This window comes from Ciconia boyciana, chromosome 6 (genome assembly GCF_034638445.1).
Source record: "Ciconia boyciana chromosome 6, ASM3463844v1, whole genome shotgun sequence".
Lineage (NCBI taxonomy): Eukaryota > Metazoa > Chordata > Aves > Ciconiiformes > Ciconiidae > Ciconia > Ciconia boyciana.
The window spans coordinates 17,354,593-17,381,326 of NC_132939.1; the positions used below are offsets into that span (position 1 = coordinate 17,354,593).

The 26,734-nt window shown below is 42.2% G+C and overlaps 1 protein-coding gene across 5 annotated transcripts in view; it reads left to right on the forward strand.

Moving 5' to 3' along the window:
* The window catches only part of PTPRJ (protein tyrosine phosphatase receptor type J), an 80,551-nt gene extending 56,230 nt beyond the window's left edge, over positions 1-24,321 (forward strand). For 2 of the 5 annotated variants that reach the window (XM_072865230.1, XM_072865231.1), the window contains 19 exons: positions 128-394; positions 1,005-1,271; positions 2,416-2,682; positions 3,894-4,160; positions 5,088-5,354; positions 7,130-7,417; positions 7,673-7,807; positions 12,656-12,866; positions 13,016-13,134; positions 13,447-13,534; positions 14,601-14,642; positions 15,583-15,670; positions 16,786-16,876; positions 17,755-17,828; positions 17,975-18,109; positions 18,518-18,637; positions 19,391-19,551; positions 20,049-20,184; positions 21,136-24,320. In XM_072865230.1, the coding sequence (XP_072721331.1) occupies positions 128-394; positions 1,005-1,271; positions 2,416-2,682; positions 3,894-4,160; positions 5,088-5,354; positions 7,130-7,417; positions 7,673-7,807; positions 12,656-12,866; positions 13,016-13,134; positions 13,447-13,534; positions 14,601-14,642; positions 15,583-15,670; positions 16,786-16,876; positions 17,755-17,828; positions 17,975-18,109; positions 18,518-18,637; positions 19,391-19,551; positions 20,049-20,184; positions 21,136-21,294 (3,182 nt within the window). In that variant the 3' untranslated portion in view covers positions 21,295-24,320. Of the gene's footprint in view, positions 1-127; positions 395-1,004; positions 1,272-2,415; positions 2,683-3,893; positions 4,161-5,087; positions 5,355-7,129; positions 7,418-7,672; positions 7,808-12,655; positions 12,867-13,015; positions 13,135-13,446; positions 13,535-14,600; positions 14,643-15,582; positions 15,671-16,785; positions 16,877-17,754; positions 17,829-17,974; positions 18,110-18,517; positions 18,638-19,390; positions 19,552-20,048; positions 20,185-21,135 lie in introns of all 5 variants that reach the window. The other 3 variants (XM_072865233.1, XM_072865234.1, XM_072865232.1) reach the window with 3 other exon arrangements.
* The last annotated feature ends 2,413 nt before the right edge of the window (positions 24,322-26,734 follow it).

The window sequence follows — 26,734 nt, forward strand, 5'->3', positions numbered from 1 at the left end:
AGCTCCTGCACTCTGAATGATGAGTGGTGTGAAGAGAGTGAAGTAGTGGCATGCCTGTGTTTCTTCTGTCCATGTATGTGAGCAGATATTGTTGCAGGTTGACAGCTTGTTGTCTTTGCTTTCACAGAGCCCAGCCCAATCCATGATCTCAAGGCAGAATATGTTGGTGCTGAGAAAGTCAACTTAATGTGGGCAGTGAGCGACACTGCTTCCAGCTCCTACACGTACAGAATAGAGTTTATAAATGATACCTCTATTAGGAACCTGACATCCAATGTCACCAAAGTCGAAATTACCGAGTTAATCCCTGGGACGATGTACAATTTCACAGTATTTGCAGTAGCAGCTGGTGGTCAGACGGAAGGAGAAGGGGTGTCTATAAGCCTGTATACAAGTAAGTCACAGTTACTTGCAGCTCTGTTTCTGGTGGATCATATTTTGCTGTGCAGCTCAGGGCTGTGCCTACCTGCCTGAGGGTTGAAATGTAATACAACATTACCTGGGCTGTCTACTAAGAATGGGGTGTTACTGTGTAGGAGAAACACAGCCCTGTGTGTGTTTGTTTTTTTAACACCAAACTCCCTAAAAACCTCCCCCGTCCCAAAACAAAAAAATCCCCCAGAACAACAACAAAACCAAAAAACAACCAACTGACCAAAAAAAACCCCCTTCCTTCCCCACCGTAGTCATCCCTTTCCTGCCTATGTCTCTAGATTCCCAAGGGAAGTCCTGGGAGTGCTGTCAGAGTGATGACCTGTGCTTCTGCTTTGGAGTGTCAAAGGGAGATGAATCTCACTCAGAATGACTTTTCTTCAGGTTTTCCTTAGCTGCCCTTTGATGCAAAAGCCTCCATGAGCGTCTGGTGATGTTGTCGGGGTGCTCCTGCACTCTGAACGATGAGTGGTGTGAAGAGAGTGAAGTAGTGGCGTGCCTGTGTTTCTTCTGTCCATGTATGTGAGCAGATGTTCTTGCAGGTTGACAGCTTGTTGTCTTTGCTTCCACAGAGCCCAGCCCAGTTCTTGATCTCAAGGCAGAATATGTCGGTGTGACTTCTGTCAACTTAACATGGGCGGTGAACAACACTATTTCCAGCTCCTACACATACAGGATAGAGGTTGTAAATGATACCTCTATTAGGAACCTGACGTCCAATGTCACCAAAGTCGAAATTACTGAGTTAATCCCTGGGACGATGTACAATTTCACAGTATTTGCAGTAGCAGCTGGTGGTCAGACGGAAGGAGAAGGGGTGTCCATAAGCCTTTATACAAGTAAGGAAATGGTGCTTCTCAATTGCAAGTAAACATGCAGTTTGTACCAAATTGCCCTGCTCTTTTATCTGCGGTTTCCAACTTGGTACTATTTCTCATTGTAATGTTGCTTTGCTCCAGGTTCCTGTGAGCATGAGTGCCAAGCAGTCTTTGGTAAAAGGGAAAAGGACTGAAACTGTGTGTGTGTGTGCATGCATTGCCTGTAAAGCAGTTATTTCATCAGCTTGACTGCTTAAGACTATGTAGAGATCCAGCTGTTACAGCAGCATGACTTTCTCTAGACTTGAGGGCTGAATGGGCCTCCTACAATGCTTCTGGGAGCAGCTTATCAGTGCTTATACCAAAGAGCATGGTGTGCAGGGATGTGGTGGCCAGCATCCCAGAGGCTTTTTGTTCCTCAAGATTGTTTTGAGCTCTTTTCAGAGTCCCTGGCCTGGGGCTCCTGTGGGCTCTGACAGTGCCTAGGGCTTCGTTGTCAAGTGTGGTGCCATTTTTGTTGGCTTTGTGCCATAGCATCTTTTCCCAGATCAGAGGGTCAGATGGGAGGAGAAGATCTTTTTTTGTTGTGTCTAGCTCAGGAGTGGAAAGGGAACAGGCAACATCCCTCTAAAGCAATTAGAAGCAGTGTGTCCTGGAGCTGCTATTGAGTAGATGAGCTTGTCTAAGCTGCCTGAGGTGAGTCTTGTCTGCCTAGTGTTGATGCTGAATCAGGCTTGCAGACACAGCCCCCTGGGGTGGGTCAGCTGTTGGACCTGCTTAAGGAGCCCGTTTCCTTCTGCTGATGTTGGGGAGAGGCTGGGCTGAAGGGTTCAGATTAATACTTGAGGACGCAATTTTGAGTGAACAGACCAAGATCACCCTGCACTCTGATTCCTTCCCTGATTTCCATCTGTTTCTCTGTCCAGAAACCTACTGTGGAAATAAATAGTTTTAGCATGTGAAATGAAATAAAGAGAATATCCCCCAGAACTCCTGTGGCCTTTCCAGAGATGCCCCAGCATAAATGTCTGAAACTGGGCATTGATACTGTAGAAGTGCTGCTTGGCTAAAATAATGCTCATTCTGTGTGGAATAGATATATGTGGTTGTGGCTCTTCTTTCTTTATTTCTCTGTCTTGACAGCTTGTTGTCTTTGCTTCCACAGAGCCCAGCCCAATCCATGATCTCAAGGCGGAATATGTTGCCGTGACTTCTGTCAATTTAACATGGGCAGTGAGCGACACTGCTTCCAGCTCCTACACGTACAGGATAGAGGTTGTAAATGATACCTCTATTAGGAACCTGACGTCCAATGTCACCAAAGTTGAAATTACTGAGTTAATCCCTGGGACGATGTACAATTTCACAGTATTTGCAGTAGCAGCTGGTGGTCAGATGGAAGGAGAAGGGGTGTCCATAAGCCTGTATACAAGTAAGTCACAATTTCTTGCAGGTGGGCTGCAAGAAACTGTTTCTGGTGGGCTGTATTTTGCTGTGCAGCACAGGGTTCTGCCTACCTGCCTGAGGTCTGTAATTTAGTACGTTGCAGGCAGAGGTCCTGGAGCTGGAGATAGCCAATCTGCCAAGCATGGGATGTTAAAGTGCAGAAGCAGCATTGCCCTGATAGAAAGCTGTTCGTGAAGTTTGTCCCCAAGGCTGACAACACAGAGAAGAGATTTTTCCCTGAGAACCTCTGTCTTCTAAATTTGGGAAAGGGGGTTGGTTTCATTTCCTAGAGTATGGGGGCTTCAGACCCTTATTTTAAGGGGATCTTACACAGAGCATATTGCACCAAGGGAACTCTTGTGATTTGGGGGTCCATAGATGCCATCAGGCTGCAGCAGGAGAATGACATTTAGGCAACACTAGTTCAGAACTGCTTTGGCTATCCAGCACCTTGCCATGTTGAGCATCAAAAGTCTTGACGTGTGGTGTTGGAGGGACCATTTTGGAGCTGGCCTGCAAGGCTGTAGCCCAGCCTGGTTATTCCACAGGGTGTATTTGAAAGAAAACAGATGCCTGTTCTTGTCATTTGTGTTGTCCTGAAATGTACTTGCGTGTGTGCTCCTACCTTTCAAGTCGATTCCCAAAAGCCTCTCCTGAGCTGCCTGACTGTAATGGCTAGTTGCCCTGTTTTGAAGATGCACAGAGAATAGGGTGCTGCAGAGAGGGTTTTTGGAGATGGTCTCTCTGCCATGGGAGTGAGCTCAGGGCATGAGGGTTTGAGAAGGAGCAGGGTGCCTGGGTCATCACCTCTGTTCCTCCAGTAGTGATATTTGATGTTCCTTACCTTTTGCTGTGCACCACCGTCTTTCCGCTCTACTCTTTTCCCCTTCCTGCCCACCTCTCTGGATTGCCAGGGTAAACCCTGGGACTGCTGGCAACATGATGACCTGTGCTCTTGCTTTTACATGGGAAAGGAAAATGAATTGCATTTGAGATGCCTCTTTCTCATTTTTCTGTTACCCAGCCATTGATTGAAAAGCCTCCATGAGCGTCTGGTGATGTTGTTGAGGTGCTCCTGCACTCTGAACGATGAGTGGTGTGAAGAGAGTGAAGTAGTGGCGTGCCTGTGTTTCTTCTGTCCATGTATGTGAGCAGATATTGTTGCAGGTTGACAGCTTGTTGTCTTTGCTTTCACAGAGCCCAGCCCAATCCATGATCTCAAGGCAGAATATGTTGGTGCTGAGAAAGTCAACTTAATGTGGGAAGTGAGCGACACTGCTTCCAGCTCCTACACATACAGAATAGAGGTTGTAAATGATACCTCTATTAGGAACCTGACATCCAATGTCACCAAAGTCGAAATTACCGAGTTAATCCCTGGGACGATGTACAATTTCACAGTATTTGGAGTAGCAGCTGGTGGTCAGACGGAAGGAGAAGGGGTGTCCATAAGCCTGTATACAAGTAAGTCACAGTTACTTGCAGCCCTGTTTCTGGTGGGCTGTATTTTGCTGTGCAGCTCAGGGCTGTGCCTACCTGCCTGAGGGTTGAAATATAATGTTGTTGCAGGCAGAGGTGCTGTACTTTGCCTGCTTGCAGTCAGAGATGTTTGTGTGGAAGGGACATAGCCTTCTTTTTAAAAACAAAGTAAAGGAAAACCCCTCAAAAACAGCGGTTGTTCAACATAGTCACCAAGGCCTGTGATGCAGTGATGGAACTCTTCCTAAGAACTTGCCTCCCTGGCCTGGGATTTGTGTGGGCAGTCTTGCTGCCTTCAATTCTTGGAGGATGGCAGCCTCACACCGTTATTTTAAAAGGGTTCCCACACAGAGAGTGTGTTCTGCCCAGGGAATGTTTGTGATCTGGGGGCCTGTGGCTGACATTGGGCTGCAGCAGGAGAGTGAGCGTTAGGCAGCACTAGCTCAGGAGTGAGCTCAGGGCATCAAGGGTGGCGAAGGAGCCACAGTGCCTGGGTCATCCCCTCAGTTTCTCTTGCAGTGATATTTGATGTTCCTTACCTTTTACTGTGCACAGATACACCACCACCTTCTTTCCCTACCTTCCCCTGCAACCTTGTATCTTTCCTGAACACATCTCTGAATTCCCAAGCAAAATCCTGGGAGTGCTGTCGGAGTGATGACCTGTGCTTCTGCTTTGGAGTGTCAAAGGGAGATGAATCTCACTCAGAATGACTTTTCTTCAGGTTTTCCTTAGCTGCCCTTTGATGCAAAAGCCTCCATGAGCATCTGGTGATGTTGTCGGGGTGCTCCTGCACTCTGAACGATGAGTGGTGTGAAGAGAGTGAAGTAGTGGCGTGCCTGTGTTTCTTCTGTCCATGTATGTGAGCAGATGTTCTTGCAGGTTGACAGCTTGTTGTCTTTGCTTCCACAGAGCCCAGCCCAGTTCTTGATCTCAAGGCAGAATATGTCGGTGTGACTTCTGTCAACTTAACATGGGCGGTGAACAACACTATTTCCAGCTCCTACACATACAGGATAGAGGTTGTAAATGATACCTCTATTAGGAACCTGACGTCCAATGTCACCAAAGTCGAAATTACTGAGTTAATCCCTGGGACGATGTACAATTTCACAGTATTTGCAGTAGCAGCTGGTGGTCAGACGGAAGGAGAAGGGGTGTCCATAAGCCTGTATACAAGTAAGTCACAGTTTCTTGCAGCCCTGTTTCTGGCGGACTGTATTTTGCTGTGCCGCACAGGATTCTGCCTACCTGCCCGAGGGTTGAAATATAATGTTGTTGCAGGCAGAAGTGCTGCACGCGACCTGCCTGCAGTCAGCAATGTTAATGTGTGGAAGGGGGTTCTGTGGGAGGTTTTGTTGCCTTCTCCTCCTTGTGGATGTAGCCCTCAGGTCCTTATTTTGAAGGGCTCCCACACAGTGCATTGTGCCTGGGGAACTTCCCCTGTTGGAGGGGCCTGTGGCTGCAGCTGGGCTGTGGGCAGCACTGGGCTGTGTGGCTCTCAGCCATGCTGCTGTGCTCAGCTCGTCAGCAGAGAGGAGACTGTTGAGGTGCTCCTGTGTTGCTTATGCTAGGCATTGTGTCCATTTTTCCCCTTGTTCTGAATATGTGCTGCTGTGTCCTTTCCTTCGTTTTGTCCCATTTTAGCTGAGGTGGAGTGAATCTGTCCCAGAGCTCCTCAGTGGGGTTTCCAGAGGTGCCCCAGGATGAACCTGTTACGAGAGTCTCTGGTACTGTGAAAGTGCTGCTTGGCTACTCATAACGCTCGGTCTGTCCAAAACGTGGAAGCGTGGCTGTGCCTCTGCTTTTTCTGTCTGCGTTTGTCAGCAAATACTCATGAGCGTTGATGGAGTCTCGTCTTGACTTTCACAGAGCCCGGCTCCATTTTCCATATCCGGGCAGAGTATGCTGTTGTCTGATTTTTCCTGTGGAGCACAGATGATACTTCTTCTAACTACACCTACAGGATAGAGATCCAAAGTCATGGTTCCTCCTCTAGAAACCAGACATCCAGTGTCACCAGAGCTGTTATTACAGACCTAAACCCTGTAACCTTCTATAATTTCACTGTATTTGTAGGAGTAGCTGACAGTGTTACTGAAGAAATATTTATAAAATGCAGTAGAAATAAGTCCCAGTCACTCATATCTATTGTTTAACTAAATCTGTTTCTTCTGGTACGCAATTCTGCTTCTCCTTAGTTTCTTAAAATAATACCCCTTTTTAATAACAAAATAATTTAATCCATGAGCCTCTTACCCCTGTATTTGGAAGTACCACATACTTTATTAATAGAGGAAATAGATTTGCGGTGTGTTACAATTGTAGAAGTTTTGAGAGTTTTGGTCTTGAAGGCCAAGTTTTAGAAGATGTTTAGTTTAGAGGGACCTTTCTTGTCAGTGTCACTGCTACATTAACTTTTTTAATATCTTTTTGTATCTGGTCATAAGATTGCAATTTTTCTATTGTGTCCTATAGGACTTTCACACAAACTGACATGTTATAGTTGCTGCTCTTAAGGATGGCTACTGCTGCACTTTTAATGCATGGAGCTTGTATTCGTTTTATTATTTGTTGGCCACGAAGAGTTTTACGTAATTATACAGGGAGTTAGTGTCAATCTCAATACTACTTTTAAAATTTTCTTAGAGTGGTATGTTCAATGAGTGAACAGTATTTTGACAACTTTGCTATCTTGACAAATATTCAACCTAAATTTTATCAGTAAACCTGTCTGCAGAGGCCTGTGTACTTAATGTGATAAATACTTCTCTTCCTCATAGGGTAGCAAGTCCTTGTAGGCAGTAGCTTCATCCTTTTAAAAGTGGAAGGGAATATTGAAGTTTTACAAACATTTATACACAGAACTTACAAATACACAGCTTTTTCTATTTACTACAGTACTTGATTTCTTACTCCTCTTTTTTTAATTATTTTCTTTTTTCTTTTTTCAGTTCCTGCCTCAGTGAATTCATTTCAGTGTGAACCGATGGCCAAGCAGTCTTCCCTAATGCTTAAGTGGGAATGTCCTTTTGGTAACAATTCTGGCTTCAAAATTAAAATATTTAATGATACATGGAGAAAAGAACAATGGACTCCATCCTGCATGAGAGAAGGCTCAAAGGAAACCTTCAGAACAGCATCTTTAGATTATTTCAGTACCTATACTGTTACTATTGCGACTCTTTCAAATAGTTCTGAAAGCCTTCCAGTTGAGCAAATGTGTAAAACAAGCATTACTGGTAAGCATTAAGATTTGAGAATGAAAGATATTCATAGGACCAAAATATGAACTTCATGATTGCAGAATACCAAACTTGATATGCAGTACATTATCAGCCTACAGATTATGAATAAAACACTACATTCATGCAAAGTCTAATGTGATGCATAATAAATATGCATTATATGAACGGCATCAGTATTACAGCATTTTCTTGTTTGGAAAGCTTTTCTTTATCAGTCATTAAGGTACTAAAAACTATTTCTGTTTGTAGACCCACCTGCTCCAAGCAAAGCTCCTTTAGTCAAGGCAGTCAGTCACAGCTCATTGTCTGTTGAATTCTCTGATTTTGAGTCAGTGAATGGACCATTAAAAGCCTATGCAGTAATGATCACAACAGAAGAACAAGGTAAATGTTATGATATTCTCTTGTAGCTGTGTGAAACAGTTTATCAGACAGCATTATGTCTTTTGTGGTTTAGCTTCAGTTGGCAACTAAGCACCACACAGCCACTCGCTCACCCTCACCCCCCCCCGGTGGGCTGGGGGAGAGAATCGGAAGAGCAAAAGTAAGAAAACACATGGGTTGAGATAAGAACAGTTCAATAATTGGGAAAAAGAAAATGATGATGATGATGATGTTGTTGTTGTTATAAATTGTAATGAAAAGGAAAACAATGAGAGAGAGAGAGGAACAAAACCTGGGGGAGGGAGGAACAAGGGATGCAACTTCTTACCACCCGCTGACTGATGCCCAGCCAGTCCCCGAGCAGCGATCACTGCCCCCTGGCCAGCTCCCCCCAGTTTATATACTGAGCATGACGTCATATGGTATGGAATAGCTCTTTGGCCAGTTTGGATCAACTATCTTGGCTGTTCCACCTCCCAGCTTCTTGTGCACCTGGCAGAGCATGGGAAGCTGAAAAGTCCTTGACTAGTGGAAACATTACTCAGCAACAACTAAAACATCAGTGTGTTATCAACATTATTCTCATAGTAAATCCAAAACACAGTACTATACCAGCTACTAGAAAGAAAATTAACTCTATCCCAGCCCAAACCAGGACAGTCTTAAACTTTAAATAGGTGTTAAATGGATAGAGAAAAAGCTGACTCAGTATTTTCCATCACCTTCCAAAAATCATGAAGCAAATACCTTGCTTGCTTGAAGCCAGATCACTCCTTGTTTTCAGAACACTGCTGTTTTCACTCAGCCTTTTCCAGCCTGACTTATCCTTGTATATGTCTCATATGTATTGCCACTGTGCTGTTGCCATCTTGATTTGCCAGTGATTCCTGCCACAAGATTGTGTAGTATCCTTTTTGTTCCCCACAGATAATTCTCAGAGCTACTAATATAAGCAGCTTTGGAATGTAAGATGTTTTTCCCCCCTCCCTTCTTCAGCTGTAAGATATCTGCAGTAGGATCTTAAAAAAAAAAAAAGAGCTTTCCTTCTGATTGTATGTAAAACATTTTCTTAACTGAGAAAGATGGGGTGCAGGTGGGAGGCTTGAATAGTGTTGGCAGCATGACATGCTATGGGAGGTTGAATGCCAGGGAAAGCTGGAGGGTAGTCTATAAAAGTCACCTCTTCAAAGCATCAAAACAGAGAAACGTCTTTAATTGGCGAATATCTAGTGATAAATCATAAAATTAAGGAACTTACCTTTGCAGTGTAGGTTGTAGTTCAACTTCTTTTCATTTGTGCCAGCGCACTGGAGGAATAAAGCAGCTGATGGAGATAGTTTCCCCCAAGTGGGATTTGACATCCATGCTTATCCTTTGTCTTAACACTGGAAATTCATCTTGCATCAGTTTGACTGTAGATCTTTCTTCTTCCATACAACATATGTCCAAGAAATGCCTGGAGATACATATAATGTAGTACATCAGTGCAGAAAATCGTATCCTGGGCTGCATCAGAAGAAGTGTGGCCGGCAGGTCGAGGGAGGTGATTCTGCCCCTCTACCCAGCTCTGGTGAGACCCCACCTGGAGTCCTGCCTCCAGCTCTGGAGCCCTCAGCACAGGAAAGACATGGAGCTGTTGGAGCGGGTCCAGAGGAGGGCCATGAAAATGATCAGAGGGCTGGAGCACCTTTCCTACGAGGACAGGCAGAGAGAGTTGGGGTTGTTGAGCCTGGAGAAGAGAAGGCTCCGGGGAGACCTTAGAGCAGCCTTCCAGTGCTTAAAGGGGGCCTATAGGAAAGATGGGGACAGACTTTTTAGCAAGGCCTGTTGTGACAGGACAAGGAGCAATGGTTTTAAACTAAGGGAGGGCAGATTTAGACTGGATTTAAGAAAGACATTTTTTACAATGAGGGTGTTGAGGCACTGGAACAGGTTGCCCAGAGAGGTAGTGGAGGCCCCATCCCTGGAAACATTCAAGGTCAGGTTGGATGGGGCTCTGAGCAACCTGATCTAGTTAAAGATGTCCCTGCTCTTGCAGGGGGGTTGGACTAGATGACCTGTAAAGGTCCCTTCCAATCCAAAGCATTCTATGATTTTATGAAAATTCCTGTTCTTCACATGCCTACTCAGCTGCCCCAGAGTTGCTGATTTGAATGTCAGTCTCTTGCATGCAGCAACAGCTCTGCTTGTACTTTCATCCAGTTCTGTTTTAGTCTTGATGAGATTCAGTGCATTCTTCTGTGTGGTTCTGATTGCAAGGGATTCAAGAAAGAGGACTTTCAAGATGTGATTGAGAGAAATAAGGAAGGAGGATTGCCTGTATTTATAATATAGGGTCTGAGTGTTTTGATAAGAGCAGAAAACCATCCTTATAGCCAAGCATTGCTTCAGCTTTATAGTGTTGAAATAGCGTTAATATGTTTGAGATGTGTTTCTCTGTCTTAAAACAGACATCATTACCTTTAGGATAGAGAGAGGGGACTTTATTCAGTTGTGTAAGCAATGGTGTCTAACGCTGTTTGAGATGACCTAGGGTGATATCCAAGAGATCCACAAGGAGCTGCAGTTACAACCCGGGATGTACATACTTTTGGAATGGAAACTAGGGACCAAACAGGACGTATAATGTATCTCAGATAGTATTGAACATCCATTTCTAGGCAACTGAGTTAATTGCAACCTCAGCAGCTTTTAATGTAACCGAACAGTGTTCCCCAGGGCTCAGTATTGGGGCCAGTCTTGTTTAATATCTTTATCAATGATCTGGATGACAGGATTGAGTGTGGCCTCAGTAAGTTTGCAGATGACACCAAATTGGGCAGGAGTGTCGATCTGCTGGAGGGTAGGAAGGCTCTGCAGAGGGATCTGGACAGGCTGGATCGATGGGCCGAGGTCAATTGTATGAAGTTTAACAAGGCCAAGTACTGGGTCCTGCACTTGGGTCACAACAACCCCATGCAATGCTACAGGCTTGGGGAAGAGTGGCTGGAAAGCTGCCCAGCAGAGAAGGACCTGGAGGTGCTGGTTGACAGCTGGCTGAACATGAGCCAGCAGTGTGCCCAGGTGGCCAAGAAAGCCAATGGCATCCTGGCTTGTATCAGAAATAGTGTGCCCAGCAGGACTAGGGAAGTGATCATCCCCCCTGTACTCGGCACTGGTGAGGCCACACCTTGAATACTGTGTTCAGTTTTGGGCCCCTCACTACAAGAGAGACATTTTGTTGCTGGAGTGTGTCCAGAGAAGGGCAACAAAGCTGGTGAAGGGTCTGGAGCACAAGTCTGATGAGGAGCGGCTGAGGGAACTGGGGTTGTTTAGCCTGGAGAAAAGGAGTCTGAGGGGAGACCTTATTGCTCTCTACAACTACCTGAAAGGAGGTGGGCGTAGTCTCTTCTTCTTCCACCTTGTAGTGAGGTGGGTGTCGGTCTCTTCTCCCAAGTAACTAGCGATAGGACGAGAGGAAGTGGTCTCAAGTTGCGTCAGGAGAGGTTTAGATTGGATATTAGGAAAAATTGCTTCACTGAAAGGGTGGCCAAGCATTGGAACAGGCTGCCCAGCGAGGTCGTGGAGTCACCATCCCCAGAGGAGTTCAAAAAACGTGTCGATGTGGCCCTTCGGGACATAGTCTAGTTGGCATGGAGGTGTTGGATTGACGGTTGGACTAGATGATCTTAGAGGTCTTTTCCAACCTTTATGATTCTATGAAGCTAGTGTTTTAGAAGAGCTGTTTTGCACCCTGTTCCTGCACAGTTATGGTTGATGAGAGCTTTGCTGCTGGTGGTAGTGAGCCACCATCTCACTGGTGGCAGGTTAAACCTTGTCCACACAACTGTAGAAAACTTAGTAGAGCTCTTCCACCTTTCAGAGCTCCTTAAAGGCTTCTCCTTATTAAAGGTGAATTCAGTACTATATCTGCTTTTAGAAGGAGCTTTTAGCTTTGTAAAGGCAGTCAGTAGAGAGCAATGTATGCAAACTTCAGTCAAATGAGCAAGATTCTTCTTCCGCCTGTAACACTTTGAATATTTACGTCAGTTTATTTGCTCTTGAGTTGTTGGATAACTGGTAATTTGAGCTGGTTTATTACCTCTTAGGTCATATGTGCCTAAATTGTATAATCTGTCTCAAGTTTCTAGGGTTCATCTTCTAACAACAGACACTGTAAAGTGATGCTGTTCTGCAGATGGTGTCCTGTTGCTCGCTGTTTGACTGCGGTAGCATGTTCTTCTTAGTCTTCTGGAAGAGAAACTGTTCTGATCACTGTTTTGTCCAATGCTTGTCTATGTGAAGAAAAGGCAGAAATTAACTCCTTCGTCTCTTAGGGTTTAGGTGTAAGACTTCTTGAAAGACACAGCAAGTAAGTATGGGTCAGGATGAGTTCAGTGTCACCCTGAATGAGGCTTGGTGCTGTTTGGGTAGCACAATGTTACCAAATACCAATGGACTTTTTCTACACTGTTTGCACTGTTTACATATGATAGTTGATAGAGTGCGTACGGATATGAGTGACTTGTCTAGTGAAGTTTGTCCACGAGGACACCAGAATCCACCACTTAATATACCTTTACAAAGAAGCTTCACTATACGTAGTAGAAGTAAAACCAAAAGGAGATTAAAACAAATTAACACTGGGTAGTAGGGAGGTAGTTCAGTAGATTGCACTGCAGTAGAAGAGATTTCTGAGGTTGTTGCACTTTCTGAGGTTGTTGCACTGATTTCATTTCAGGCAGAATTTATGGAGTAATGACAACTGTGATTAATGTGACACACTGTATTACCATCTCAGCCACTGTGCTGATTGATAAAAAATCAGCAGATGATGTATACCACATATATCTTTGTTTTTTCCTGAAGGTTGTGAGTCTTTGAAGTCTGATTTGAACAACACATACAAAGACTTCAAGAAGATGACGACAGTCACCTATGTGGCATATGTTATAGATACAGAGCAGGCAAAATCACCTTCTCTCCATTCTCAGAATGGTACAAACATCGTTAATGTAGGCAAGGGAAACACAATGTATGGCTATGAAAACGGACCATTGATTCCACTTCGTTCATACAGGTATTTATCTCAAACCGCTGTTTGGTTAATTTTGCTGCAGTTGAAATCTAAAAGATCATCTAATTAAAAGATTACAGATCTTGCTTAAGGCTGTCAAAACCATGTAATGCGCCTGTGTGTTTTTTTTTTTTCTTCTCCCTTATCAACAGGGCAAGTGTTGCAGGTTTCACTAATATAACCTTTACTATGGCCAACATCATTGTGGCAGAAGATAGTTATGTATCGTTTTCACCCTGTTCTGAGGCGGTTTTGCTACCCCAGGATCCAGGTATAATTAATGTCAAATTTAGGACTGGCAGCCTGGCACATACAAACTGTGTGGAGATTCCTTAATTATGGCAAGTCTCATAATAGCAAAACACCCTTTGGCTTCCCTGTGATGGACTGTTCCTCTCTAGCTTTATTCATTCATTTATTCATTTTATTATTCTTAATGAGCTTTCAGTATTGGTACTGCCAAAGGACACAGTAAAGAAAAGATGTTTAGTAGAGCAGAGTGTGTTTTGTCACTTGTTGATTGAGTTAGATCATTACCAAAGAGGTAAATCAATAATGAGTAATACTTGTTCTCTTCTATCAGGTGTTATTGCTGGAGCTGTTATTGGATGCCTTTTAGCTATATTGGCTGTAGTCGCTATAGGGGGGTTCATATTCTGGAGAAGGAGAAGGTAATGTGTGTTCATTATTGTATTTGTTGTGATGAGGAACACCAGTATTTCACTTCTGTATCTTTCTCCTAAAAAGGCCTCTCTTTCTGTTTTATACGCTTCTGTCATGATGCTTTAAAATACATTCTATTAAAAATCTTGTTTGTATGTTACAGATTAGAGTTGATGTATCAAACTAGTTAAATGACTTGTTCAACCCCATAGTTACAAACTAACAAGTTAAGATTTGTTTTGTTTGGCTCTTCTGAATTCATGTGTGCTGATGAAGTAAATCAGTCTGAAGTGAGCAGACATCACAAATGATTGTGCTAAAAGACATATATAATTGTATCTTAGATGGTTTTATTGGAAAATATCCATTAATCACACTTTTTAATTGCTTGATGGCCTGTCACATGAAACTTCCATTCTGGAGTTTCCAGAAGCTGATGAGTTGCCTAAGGTTTGAGCTGATCTCTCAGTTTCCAATCTTTTCCAAATAATCTGGGACTTAAGAGTCCACAGAGGCTTTTTCCTGCTTCTGATCATGTGGTACATCCTTTCTAAAGAGTTAACTGTAGGGCCCTTAGTCCAGATTTCTTAGTTTCTTTGATTAACTGCTGTTATTCTTACAAGCATGTCCAGTAGCTGTGGACAATAATGAGAAGAGCTTCCTTTAAAGCTAGGAACACTTATTTTCATTCAGCTACCACTTTAAGTATCACTGTTGAACACTTACTGTAGGGATTCTGGGATTAGTAGCAATTCTCCTGAGATGTTAGGTAGTGGTGCAGATCCCTTGGATGTACTTCTTCCACCAAAGTATGTGCTTTGTGTTCAGGCGTTATGCTCTGGTTCCAACAGAAAGAAACAGTCCCATTGCACAACATCACTGAATGAAGGATTAAGTATATTATTCTTAGTGCAGGTGTAAGATTGGCCTCAGGAGGGTTTTCTTGCACGGAATGAGATCCTTTAAAAGAAATTGTTCTGAACAGGCACAGGAAATAGCTGTTGTCAGAAATCTCATATGCATTCCATTAAATTCTACTGTGAACCTATTGTGTTGATTTCTTTTGCCTTATAGGAAAGATAAAAGGAATACTGAAGTGTCCTTTTCTCCAATTAAGTAAGTCCATATCCTTTCACACATTGTTTTCTGAGCTGAAGCAATATTTGCAAAACTTACTCTGAACCCTGATACTTGTTTTCTGTGCAGTTTTATATAGAATTTTGCAGTATTAATTCTTCATGGAATTTAAAGACTCCAGCCTGCAGACTAAAAATAATGATGTTGATCGAGATGTCTAGAGCTGCCACAGGGATTTGAGCACTGGCTTCGTGAATCGCTTTTAGATATACAAATGCTCCACGTAGTTTTGAAAAACAGGATGTTTGGATAAAATGCAGGCTTCCGTGCACATTGAGGAGACAATCCAAATTGTTGATAAGTGCATATATGCAAAATTCTGCACTGTGGCCTGAATTTTCCTTTGCTTTATGACTGCTTTGTGCTGAGCCATTAATTCAGATAATGTTAATATTGTAAAAGCTGGCCACGGGAGCGTAACCACAATATATTGGAAGTCACAGGCAGTGCAATTGAATCACATTATTGGTTCTTGCACCGATTTTTGTGCTGATGGAAAGGCATGGCTGGAGCATCCCATGAAGTCCCACCTGTGTAGACTTTGATAGTTGACAAAATACACCAGGGAATGGGGCCAATCTGATGGGAGCACAGAAGCAGCTGACTGACACCTTCTGTGATATTCTTCTGAAGGATGCACTATTCTCTTCTTGGTTTAACAGATCAGTTAAATGCTATGCTTGATATCCTGTCCCCTGTAAATGCACAGTTTTGTGGCTGCTACTAACAGTCATGCTTTCATTCTTAGATTCACATAGTGAAAAAAACAGCTGCATGTGTCTAATCAACCTTTTTTTCTTCCCCCCATCCTCCCCTGAAGAGTCAAGAAGTAAGTAAAGCTTACTTTCTAACACATTAACTGAATTAATCGTTTATTTGCCTAATACCAGTTACCAACGCATGGCTTTTCTCATTGTAGATCAAAAATGATTAAAGCGGAGAACTTTGAGTCCTACTTTAAGAAGCAGCAAGCTGACTCCAACTGTGGTTTTGCTGAAGAGTATGAGGTATGTGCCCTCAGTGGAGAGAGCTTCATGACAAATATTTTTGGAAAGGCAAATTATCTTTCCTGTGGAGCATACATGAGGCTTACTGAAGGGGAAGAGAAGGAACCTTTATTATAGATATTATTAAGCTTCACGTATAGCCTTCCCTTCCCTGATTCAGCTCCAGATTTAGTTGAAGTGCATGATAAATACTTCACATCCTGAACCATTATCTCAACCTGTGAGCTTATAGCATGGCCTGCTCCTCAGAGCTCTCACCAGAGCCAGGATCTCCAGAGTCCTTGCCCTAGTTGCACTACAGAGTTAGCCTAGAGAAACCTATTTAACTTTTCTGCACTTTGGGTTTTTTATTTTGTTTTTCTACACAGCAAGACAGTTCTCTGCTAATATCACTGACTCCTTGAATGCATGGGTGTGATTTGCAAACCACACCTGTGAATAGCTCAAAGGAGCAGTCAGAGAAACAGCACTTATTATTTCCTTAGTGCCCAGAACTGGTTTGCTATGAAATGTGCTAAAGCTCAATTGTTATAAGGTACAAAAGACAGGAATCGGTATCAGTAAGGATTCTGTGTTGTCATGTCTGCTGTTAAAGAATCTCTTTTTTTTTTTTTCATCATCTTGAACATATTAATTGACTTTCTTCTTCTTTCCAGATCAAATTCCATTCCTTTTATTGTACTTTGCAGGCCGGTGGCTCTGCTTTGCCTTCCTCTCAGATTTTGCTTCCTTCAGTCCTTTCATGATGCACTTGCTCCCTTTCTCCCTGTAATGTCTGCAAAGCTTATGCTAAGTAGTTCACTGCCTTGGAGTCAGAATGAGTGTGCTGTTGATGTCCGTGTCCTGTATTTCTGCAAAACTATTTCTGGGCTTTTAAAGCCCATCTCTGGGTTTTAAAAACGCTAGTATTCCTACATTCTGTATTAATCCCTTCTCTAGCCGGTTTGCCACTGTCACCCTCCCACTCTGTACAAAGCTGATTTTTATCATCATTTATTCCAGTTTAACATGCATACTTTTACAGCAAAGGCCAAGAGTGTTTGGAGTATTTGTCTGTTTCAGTCATGTATGATTCCTAAACCAGGACCAGGTGCTGATGAATCCTTCTTTTGTAGGAACTCAAGTCTGCTGGTGTTCATCAGCCCAAATTTGCTGCAGAACTTCCTGAGAACAGGGGAAAAAATAGATACAACAATGTCTTACCATGTGAGTTACTGTCTTTGGTTTTGCATCTTCTACTGTTTGAGTTTTTAGGTGAAAAACCTTGGGTTTGGCTAATCTGGTTTTAGTAATACGCAGAGGTTTCAAAGAGGGATTAATGTCAGTTTCCAAATGAATGAATTTGGGCTGCTGCTTTCTCAAAATCACTGTATAAGCAAACGTAAAGAGCTTTCCCTCAAGAACGTTTCCTAAAGTTCCCAAACTTTCCCTCAAGAAAGCTCCTTAAAGAACTTTCTGTTAATTAAATAATTTTAATTTTCCATTTGTGAGAAACTTGCAGTCCAGATTGAAAAAACAAGAGGTTAACGGTTGACTGTGGACAGACTGATGCGCAGAGCTATGAGAAATATTAAGATCCTGCTGGCCAGTTTTGCAGAAAAACTAAGAGCCTAAGCCTTGCCAAGCTGTCTGCAGGCACCCCTGTGCAGCAGAGTGTAAGAAGGAATTGGAAGGCAAACAGTGGCGGGTACTTAGGGATGCTTTGGAGGAAAAACATCAGCTGCAATGGCAGCAGGAGGCAAATTACCTGTTTTTCTCCAGTAATTAAAACTATAGTAAATTTTGTGTTTGTTTAAAAAATATAAATATGCAAAACCAAACCATGTTTAAAAGAAAAAAAAAATCTGTGTTGAATATTCTGATTTTTTTTTTTTAATTCTGGCCACTCATTTTTCTGAAGTCTTTCATTATAAAAATTCTAAACTACTGCTGTTTATGATTCGTAAAGTTATATTCTTATTCTTAAAAAGCACATTGTTCTAAAACACCCTTTATTTAGAAACCGTGCATTAGATAAGCAGTATTTTGCTGAAAGATTCTAGTTCTAAAATTCATAATTTTATTTTCCTTTTTTCTTTCTGCAGATGATATTTCTCGTGTTAAACTTTCAGATCAAAGCTCTGCAACCAATGATTATATTAATGCGAACTATATGCCTGTAAGTTGCTTCATTAGTTGAAATAACGTGTATTTTTATGATGCAGGGTTAATAGATCATAATGTTTAAAATCAGCTTTTTATGTCTCATTGATGCAAATGTCTGTGTATAAGTATTTATTTTGGCTTTTTCTTTGTCTTCTTAAGGGCTACAACTCAAAGAAGGCATTTATTGCTGCACAGGGTCCTTTACCCAATACTATAGAAGACTTCTGGTGCATGATTTGGGAAAAGAATATCTACTCTATTGTTATGTTGACAAAATGTGTTGAACAAGCCCGGGTATGTTTTTACGAAAACTGAACTGTCTCTTGAAGACAGTTGGATCTCTTCTAATTTTGTTGTTACCCTAGTAGGTTGGAGACTGACCACTTTCTTTTAGCAACCATCCACTTACTGGAAGACTGTTTTCTAAATGAAATAAGCACAATTTTTTTAGCGTTTTCCCATTTTTATGTCTGCTGACTACCAGAATAGATTGTCTCAGGAGGGTTGTGGAATCCTTATATTTAAGGGTGGGTGGTTCTCCCTAAAGAACAATTTTGGTAGAGCTTCTCCTGCCTTGGGATAGGCCACTGGGAAGGGTGACGTGCTTTCTAGCCCTGCTTCAAGTGGTGTGTTATTTAAAACTAACAGTCATTTGCTTCATTGCTGTGTGTAATGTGTCTAACCTTGTAACTCTCTTCTTAGACAAAATGTGAGCAATACTGGCCAGACAAACAATCCAAGAGCTATGGTGACATTATTGTGACAATGGTCTCGGAGATTGTCCTTCCAGAATGGACAATAAGGGACTTCACTGTAGAAAAGGTGAGTACCCCGTTAGTTGTGTATAAATATCTGTAGAAGTTGTTTATCATATCATTGTGACTTCACATGTCAAGGAACACTGGAATGACAGAATATAGTAATTTCACTAAAACTTAATCAAATTCAATGTTATCTGAGGGAAAAGGGTAAGAGTGGTTTATTTTAATTTGAGGCTTTGAATGTATTGGTCTGCTTTCTGCCAAAAGTCTGATTTAAAATCTTTCATGCTATTTACTGGCAGCGAGATTCCTGTGATATTATGTATATGCATTTGTTCGTATGCCCTGGCTTCCCAGAACAGCATGTTAGTAATGTATCCAAAGGTGGGAATGAGTTGTCAGTAAGACCCTCCTTGTGGGGATCTGCCAGCAAAATCCAGCCTGCTAATGGGATTACTGATTGTCCCAACAGTGATCTTGCAGCTCATGTTTCCCTGAGACTTGTACCAAAACCTTGTGTTTATGCAGATACTTGTAATATCTGCTAGACTGAACAATTAGCCCCATCTCTGTCAGCAAATTTAATGCAGCAGAGATGATCTTGGAGTAAAGTGAAAAGTAAAAGGAAACTATTTCAAAGTATTCTCTACCAGAGCGGAAGGAAGAGGGAAACTGAAATATAGATCAAATTACTGCACAGTTTGTAACAGGCAGCTTTAATGAAGCTGAGCTTTGCCCAGTATATGTCGCAGGAAGCCCTACTGTTGCTCCTCTGAAGCCTATTTTCTTTTGTTTTTAATGTGTATTCATCTAGTCCAACACACCAGAAAGCCACACAGTGCGCCAGTTCCATTTCACCTCCTGGCCAGATCATGGAGTGCCAGAGACAACAGACCTTCTCATCAACTTTAGACACCTTGTTCATGAGTACAGCAGTCAAAATCCAATCGACTCTCCTACTCTGGTGCACTGCAGGTAAGAAGAACATGTTTGTGTTAGACACACTTTTCTTGTGGCCTTTTTAAGAACAATTCTTTTTCAATGTAATTAAAACAAAAAAAAACATTAAAAAATAAGTCTCCTTGCTTAAGAACATGGGCTATTCACCCTGCTGAATTAAAACCTTTGCCCCGTGCTTCAGAAACGCAGCAATGTAGGTAGCAAAGTACGTGATACAAAATGTCATTAGAATAGACAATCTCTCCTAGCCTGGAAAACTTAGCTGAAGAAATTGCCTTTTCAAGTGCTTTTCTATGTAATCTTGTGCAAGAGCAAGGCTGGGAAGCCCCGAAGCGTGTCCTCCCTCCCTCTTGGTGATGGTAAGAATCACCCCTCTGGACTGCAGAGACTTGTAACACCTGTGCCATGGAAATAATAGAAAGCATCTTACTAGCTTCACTGGCTTTTCATCAGGCCACCAGTGAGCAGGAGGTTGAGAGAAAGTGGTAAATAGCTTCCCTGTGTCATTGCAGTGCTGGTGTCGGGCGGACAGGGACGTTCATTGCCATTGACCGCCTGATTCAGCAGATTGAAATGGAGAATACTGTGGATGTGTATGGAGTGGTATATGATCTTCGCATGCACCGACCTTTAATGGTGCAAACTGAGGTAAGGCTGCCTTTCATCCAGCAGCGTGTTTTTCAAACACGCGTAATAATCCAGGAAAGGTGGATTCAAGATGTAGCTCAGAATTACAGGAAGATGAGATATTAAGGAGCAATCTGAAATTGCCCTTTATTTAACTTCCCTCCTTCCTGCCACATCTCTTCCCACAACAGTAGTTGCAGCAATCTCTTTACAGAGTACTTTGTAGGACTGGCATTTGCAGCTGGAAAGAATCAAATCCTGAAAAAGTTTTTTTGCAGCTTGTTTTACCCATGTGAGTTTTATCTTTATAGCTGTGAGCCAGAATTATCTTGAGTCACGTGGTCTCGGTGTGCATCTTTTCTTTTGTGTTCTGCAGGAACACACATGTTCCTGCTGAAAGTACTACTTTGATCCAAAAAGGTGTGTGGATTAACTCAAGCTGATTTGGAAAAGGCTGTAAAATCTCCATCATGAAAGTCTTTTAAGAGGGTGTTAGGCATGACAGTAAACTTGATCCCAGTTTTTTATGGGGGGTTGATCAGATGACATCATGAGGTCCCTTCCAGCCTGTTGCGAATGAGTGATTTTAAAGCCACCTGCTATTCATGTGTCAGTTGCATGATCGGTGTTCCAAGCTCATATGCATCGATGCTCACTGTGCCACTTAGCTTCTTTGTGGGTTCTCAGAGAACAAATCAGGACCAGAGGAGTTCTTGGCCTGGTCACGGCTCAGGCCTTTACCTCCTTTGGAGCCTGTACCAAACTACTGCTAGTTTGGTTAAGACGTCAAGTGCATCTGTCACACAGCCTTATTTTCTATGAACTATACATACAATTTCTAAAAAATACTCTGTGATAACATTCAGTGCAGTGCATCCAAAAACCAAAACCTATATTCAAAAGCAGAATTACTTCCAAAATCAGGTATTTTCTAGAAATATATTACCCTCCTTTTTCTTTTTCTCCCATCAGGACCAGTATGTCTTCCTAAACCAGTGTGTTATGGATATTATTAGATCCCAGAAAGACAAGAAAACGGATCTTATTTACCAAAACATGACAGCAATGGCAATCTATGAAAATTTCACACCTGGGCCAGGCTTCGGGAAGGCCAATGGCTACCATGCATAGTCTGAAAGGAACACAGTGCCTCCAGGAGCTGTTACCTGTGCATGGGAAAAGAAGAGCCTCTACTTGTGTTTTCCAGGATTTTGTGCAGAGTCTCATGTCTGGCTTCTCCAGTTCTGTCCGCATTTGAAGATGTCATCTATAGGAGGAAAAACACAATGCTGGCAGGAGCTGCAGATTGATATTAAAAACAAACAAACAAAACTAGTTAAATTTAACAGAGGAATCTTGCTTTTTCTTGGGAATTTAACAGTGTTGATAGATGAAATAGCATTTGCAGTATGAATGGTGAACTAGAATTCAAATATTAAAAAAATAACACAAGCTTTTTATTACAGTTTTATAGGATTTCATTTACAGACACCAGGCTTGTGGGCTGTTTTAATATATTTAATTATAAGTTTCAGGAACATATTTTATCTACTGTATCTGGTTACTTAGCTCATAGATATGTGCCTCTGTGATTTATTTTTTTTCTGTGTTCCTTTTTATTTAAAAAAGGAGTACAAACAGCTCCTTCAAATGGACATTTATACTTGGAAATTGTGCCTTTTCTAGTTGCTACTCTAGAAAAAAAACAGCAGAGATTCTATTTTTGTACTGAAACTCTTAATGAGAACACAGATTTTTAAATAAGGCTTATGTCAAACTTAACTGTAGTTGCACTGTTGGCAGGACTCTCCAGAAGTTTGGAGGTGGGCTTTGTTTTTGCATTTCACCACAAATATCCCCTGCCTTAATATTTTGGTGCCTCTGCTAGAGGAAAAGGAGTGTGGTCTGTCACTCTGAGCTTTAACTATAGTAAAAGAACTGAGCAAGTGAATATGTGAATGTGTGTGTGGGGGTGTGTGTGGGTGTGTATGAAAGACAGAATAGCTCCTCCCTGTTCCTGGCTGATACTCCTGTTTTTATACAATTTATAATGATTTATTTAAAGGTGCAATATATTATTTACTGAATAATGATCACTCTATTCTAATAGAGTTTTACTCAGGTTGGTGTCTTTTTATCATTGTTGTTGTTTTTCCTCAAATATGTAAGTCTGTGAAAATGGTAAACTAAGGTTCCAAGTGTCCGAACACTCCCAAACAGATTGACTGGCTTTACTGTTTCTACCAAAACAAATTGCACAAAATTCTGCTGTAAAGACCAATTTCTCAGTTGTTTTAGCCATTCAAAACTGAGACACATCTTACGTGCCTGCATCTCATTGATCTAATGTAATTGTTTTATAATTATTTGCAATATACTGCTGCTGTTGTTTTAACTGGTCCTTTTAAAAACAGAACAAACAAGCAGAAAACCCCTAGTTGCTGATTTTACAAGTCAGGGATTAGATTGGATTTATTTTGCTGGTACATAACTGTTAGACTTATGAAGGCATTACCAATGAAGGACTTCTTAAATAGCTTGGGGGAGGGGGGGTGTTTTTTGGTCTTCAGATCATTGCACTGGTTGCATTGCAGAGGAATATGAAGTTTATGAATAATGCTATAGAATAGCTATAAAGTGGTGAAAATCTTATGAAGGTTTAATAACCAGAGTCCCTGGAATTCTGCTGCTTTTTGGGGGGGTTTGGGGGAGGGTTGGTTTGTTTTAGCAGAGTTGTCAGAAAAAGCTACAGACACTACAAGTGTATGTGGCATTACAGTGCAACCTGGCGACCTCGCAGAATCCACTGTCAGCTGAAGGAAAATGTAGGAATTCCTGGTGCACAACTGTAACTTTACAGATATCCAGAGGAATTTTTTACAACCTGGTGTGAAATTGTGGTGTGCTGTGTGAGCAAAACTGGAGAACAAACCACAGCGTGCGTCAGCTTTTCTTTTGTAGCAGCCACTTGTCTGTGTTTGAATATATTTTTTCTCTCTTTCTCTGAAATACTTTAAAATAAACAAATTTTTTTTAAAAAGTTAATTATCCTGTCCAACTCCATCCAAACTGGCAGTTCACATAGTGGATCTCTCACCTGGCATTCTTCCTAAGCTGCTGTCAGATGACAAAGAAAGATAAACCACTTGGACCAAACAGAACCATTCCAAAGGAACTGGGAGGGAAGAAAGCCTGCCCCTTACAGTCATGTGATTTTTTTTTTTTTCCTCTCTTAATCTTTTAATTACTGCACATCGGTGCAGAGCACAGAGCCAGTATTCATTATTCCAGGTCTCCTGAGAACTTGCTGCCTTAGGGTGGCAAATGCTCTCTTGCTTCAGAAGGCCCTTGTTTTATATAGCACAGAAGAGAGGGAGGTGAATCTTCTATGCTAGATCATGTGTTTGCATTATATTGCAGCAGAACATCAGAAAACTAGCTAGAATAGTATGTGTTTCTGCCTAACCACTGCCCAGATACTCTTACAGAAAACAAATGTATCTATCCCATTGTTTTGATGTTGGAAGCAGGTGCCAAATTCTCACTTGTGTCATCTAATGAGTATCCATTTTTAATACAACTGTATGCATGTGTTTCCCCAAAACTGACTCATTGTGAGAAGAGACTGAAGTTTGAAGTAAATGATCTGCTGATCCCAGGTATAGGTGGAAAAAGTTGGTAAGGCTTAAAGTGTTGTAAATGTGAAGTTGGCCATAGTGTTGATGTGAATAAGCAGGACATGCCTCATAGGATGTCTCTGCAGGAGGAGGAGGATTACAGGTAATGCTCTACTACCTTGTGGATCTGTCTTGGTCAAGATGACTTGAACTCCTGCAAATAACTTTTCCCTGCCTTCTGATGTTCTCTGTGTTACAATTGCCGAGATCCGTCTCTTTGGTCAGCGTTTTCTCTCGTTGTTGCTTATCTAAAGCTATCCACTTTTCAGGCTGAAAGCTCCACTGTGTGGCAACTGCATCTCCCGCATTTCTCTTCTACTCTTTTTCCCATTTGGGGCCTGCTTAAGAAGGGAAAAGTTGATGTGTTTCAAATAAGTGACTGTTGAATATCTTGAAATGATGTACAAATTTTATTGTTTTCATATTTGTTGTACAGGAAATTTCAGCACATGTCTATAATGTTTTTAATGGTTTGATTTGTTTTTAAAGATATAAAAATAACAATTAAAAAGCATCATCCTAGAGCACTTTCTGTCTTGTTTCCTTTCTTGGAGTTTTCAGTTCCTTTTGAACAAAATTAATTTGCCAAAATACCCGTTTCATTTAGAAGGGCTTTAGAATGGATAAGGAAAGTGGGCTCCCATCCTCTAGGGTGGCTCTTGAGTCGGATTTGTATTACGGTCACTGGGGCTCCCTGTGAGGGTGTTAATCTGTCATTGAGACTTGCCTGGCAGGACCAGGGCCTGCTGCTAATGTGTCCTGGCAGTTTGTGGTTTCTCTGAATGAAGAGCTTGGTACCAGTTAAAGGAACAATACCTTCATCCGAGGTCAATCAAAAGATTTCCACTGACTGAAGCAGCCTTGGGGAGGAGGACCAGAGTTTGTAGGACTCATTTACTTCCAGAAAAACAAGAGGCAGGCCTTTTTCATCCCTTGAAGGGGATGTTCTGTTGTCAGGGGGAGATGATAGAAGGGGGTGCAGAAATATCTTTGTAATGTTATAGCTGACTTCTTGATTACAGATTACCTGACTGTAGATGCATATAAAATTACCTCAGTTAAGTCCATTTCTTCTAAAATTCCTAGTTTCCATTCCTGGTTGCCATCTGAATCACTCCCAAGGAGGATCACATGCCTGGAGGGTGATGCTGGAACTCAGCAGCTCTCCAGTTTCTCATGGGCTACTGACACTTACTGAAGAATCTTGTGATCCTCCATGGTAACTGCTGCATTTTCTGAAACGACTGCATGGTGAGATGGGAAGAGCAAAGCATGATTGTCTCGTCATCTTCCAGTGGGAGCATGTGCCAGCCACACGATGGTCGCCTGAGTGCTTTTGGTGAGACTCGTGCTGCAGAAGAGAAGCTGTGACAATGAACCTCCCAGTGCAGGACCTGCAGCAGGTGACCACCACTGCTAGGGCTAATCAGCCTCAGGGAGAGTTTTAGGGAGCAAAATTCCTCACTTTTTTTTTTCCCCTTAAATCACATAGGTTTGTTTGAAATACTAGAACTTCAGTAAAGCCAACTGTTCTAGCTGTCACTCAGAGTGTTAGTCTGTTCAGGTGGGTAGAGTTGAACCCGTGTATGTGGAAACTGCGTTCTGTACCTGGCCTTGTCATTTACTGGTTTTACTGCCTTTGAGACTAAAAAGGTCAGAAAGGAGAGAATGTAAGGTTTCTGTCCTGTTCTTTGCTTGATAAATGGGATGTAGTCAGAAACACTGCTGCCCTTGCATGCCCTTCCTGGCTGGGTGTTACCAGGCGGTGAATGGAGTTTGGAGAGGAACAGATGTGGATGTTCTTGTGGAAGAGGGTCAGAAGTGGGAGCTTGGAAGGGAAAAACACCTGAAAACTTTGCACATTCTGCTTTTCTCAAGCAAAAAGAAAAACCCTCTTAGCAATGGCAAGGATGTTAGGTCTTAACAGCTCCTGGGTGATCTGAGTAAAAACTAATCAAAAAATGCAGATGCAATCACTTTTGTCCAGGGGCTGAATAAGGGGCAAGCAAAGATCAACAGTTTACTCGCTTCTGAGGTAGGTACAGCGTTCTCCCACTTCTCATACCCACCAGCGAAGTCAGTTTACTTCCTCTTTCCAGTTACTGTGGCTCTGCTTCAGGGAGTCCCTTTCAGCTCTTCACATAAGAGAAGAAACCTCTGTGGTGTTGAAACCTCTGGCTTTAAATAGTTCAATTTTCAGCACTTTGCAGAAGCGTTTACAGAGTTGGTACCAAACGGTGTCTCTTTCCAGTGTTGTGCTTCGTTCTGATCTCCCTCCTCTCAGGTTGGCCAACTCTTTGCCCATGCCAGCTGCCTGCCTGCAAGGGAGGAGGAGGTAAACAAAGCAGAAAACCTGACTTGGAAGCACCAGGAGGAGCTGCTTCCTGCCTGCTTTGCTGGCAGAAGGGAAGGAGCTGTTTGTACATCTCACAAGGGGAGAAGCTGGGAACCCCTCAGAATGTTTCTTAGACCTGAAGAAAAAGGTTCCGGATCCAGGCCTGTTCTTCTTTGTCCTTGTTACTTAGCAGAACCCCATTTATTCATCCAAGTTGCTTTTCCTGGGTTTATTTAATTTCAAATTAATAGACTTCATCTCCTGACAGCCAGAGCAAAGCTAGCAAATTTGCTCTTTTCACTGAGAAAAAGTAGTCTAGTTTGATCCAAAGCGAGTTACTTTAATTCATGTTTTACCTCCAACTTTCCAGGAGACCAGGGAAAAGCCAGACTCTTTGGAACAACGTTCCGGATGTCATGCTAGTGTTTCATGGACATCCCTAGTGTATTAATAGTGCTTACAATGAGATTGCTAGGGACACAAGAGCTGTGTGCTAGGGACAGAGTGCTCTCCACACACCATGCCATGTCTCTACCCTTGTTTCAGTGCAGGGCAGGAT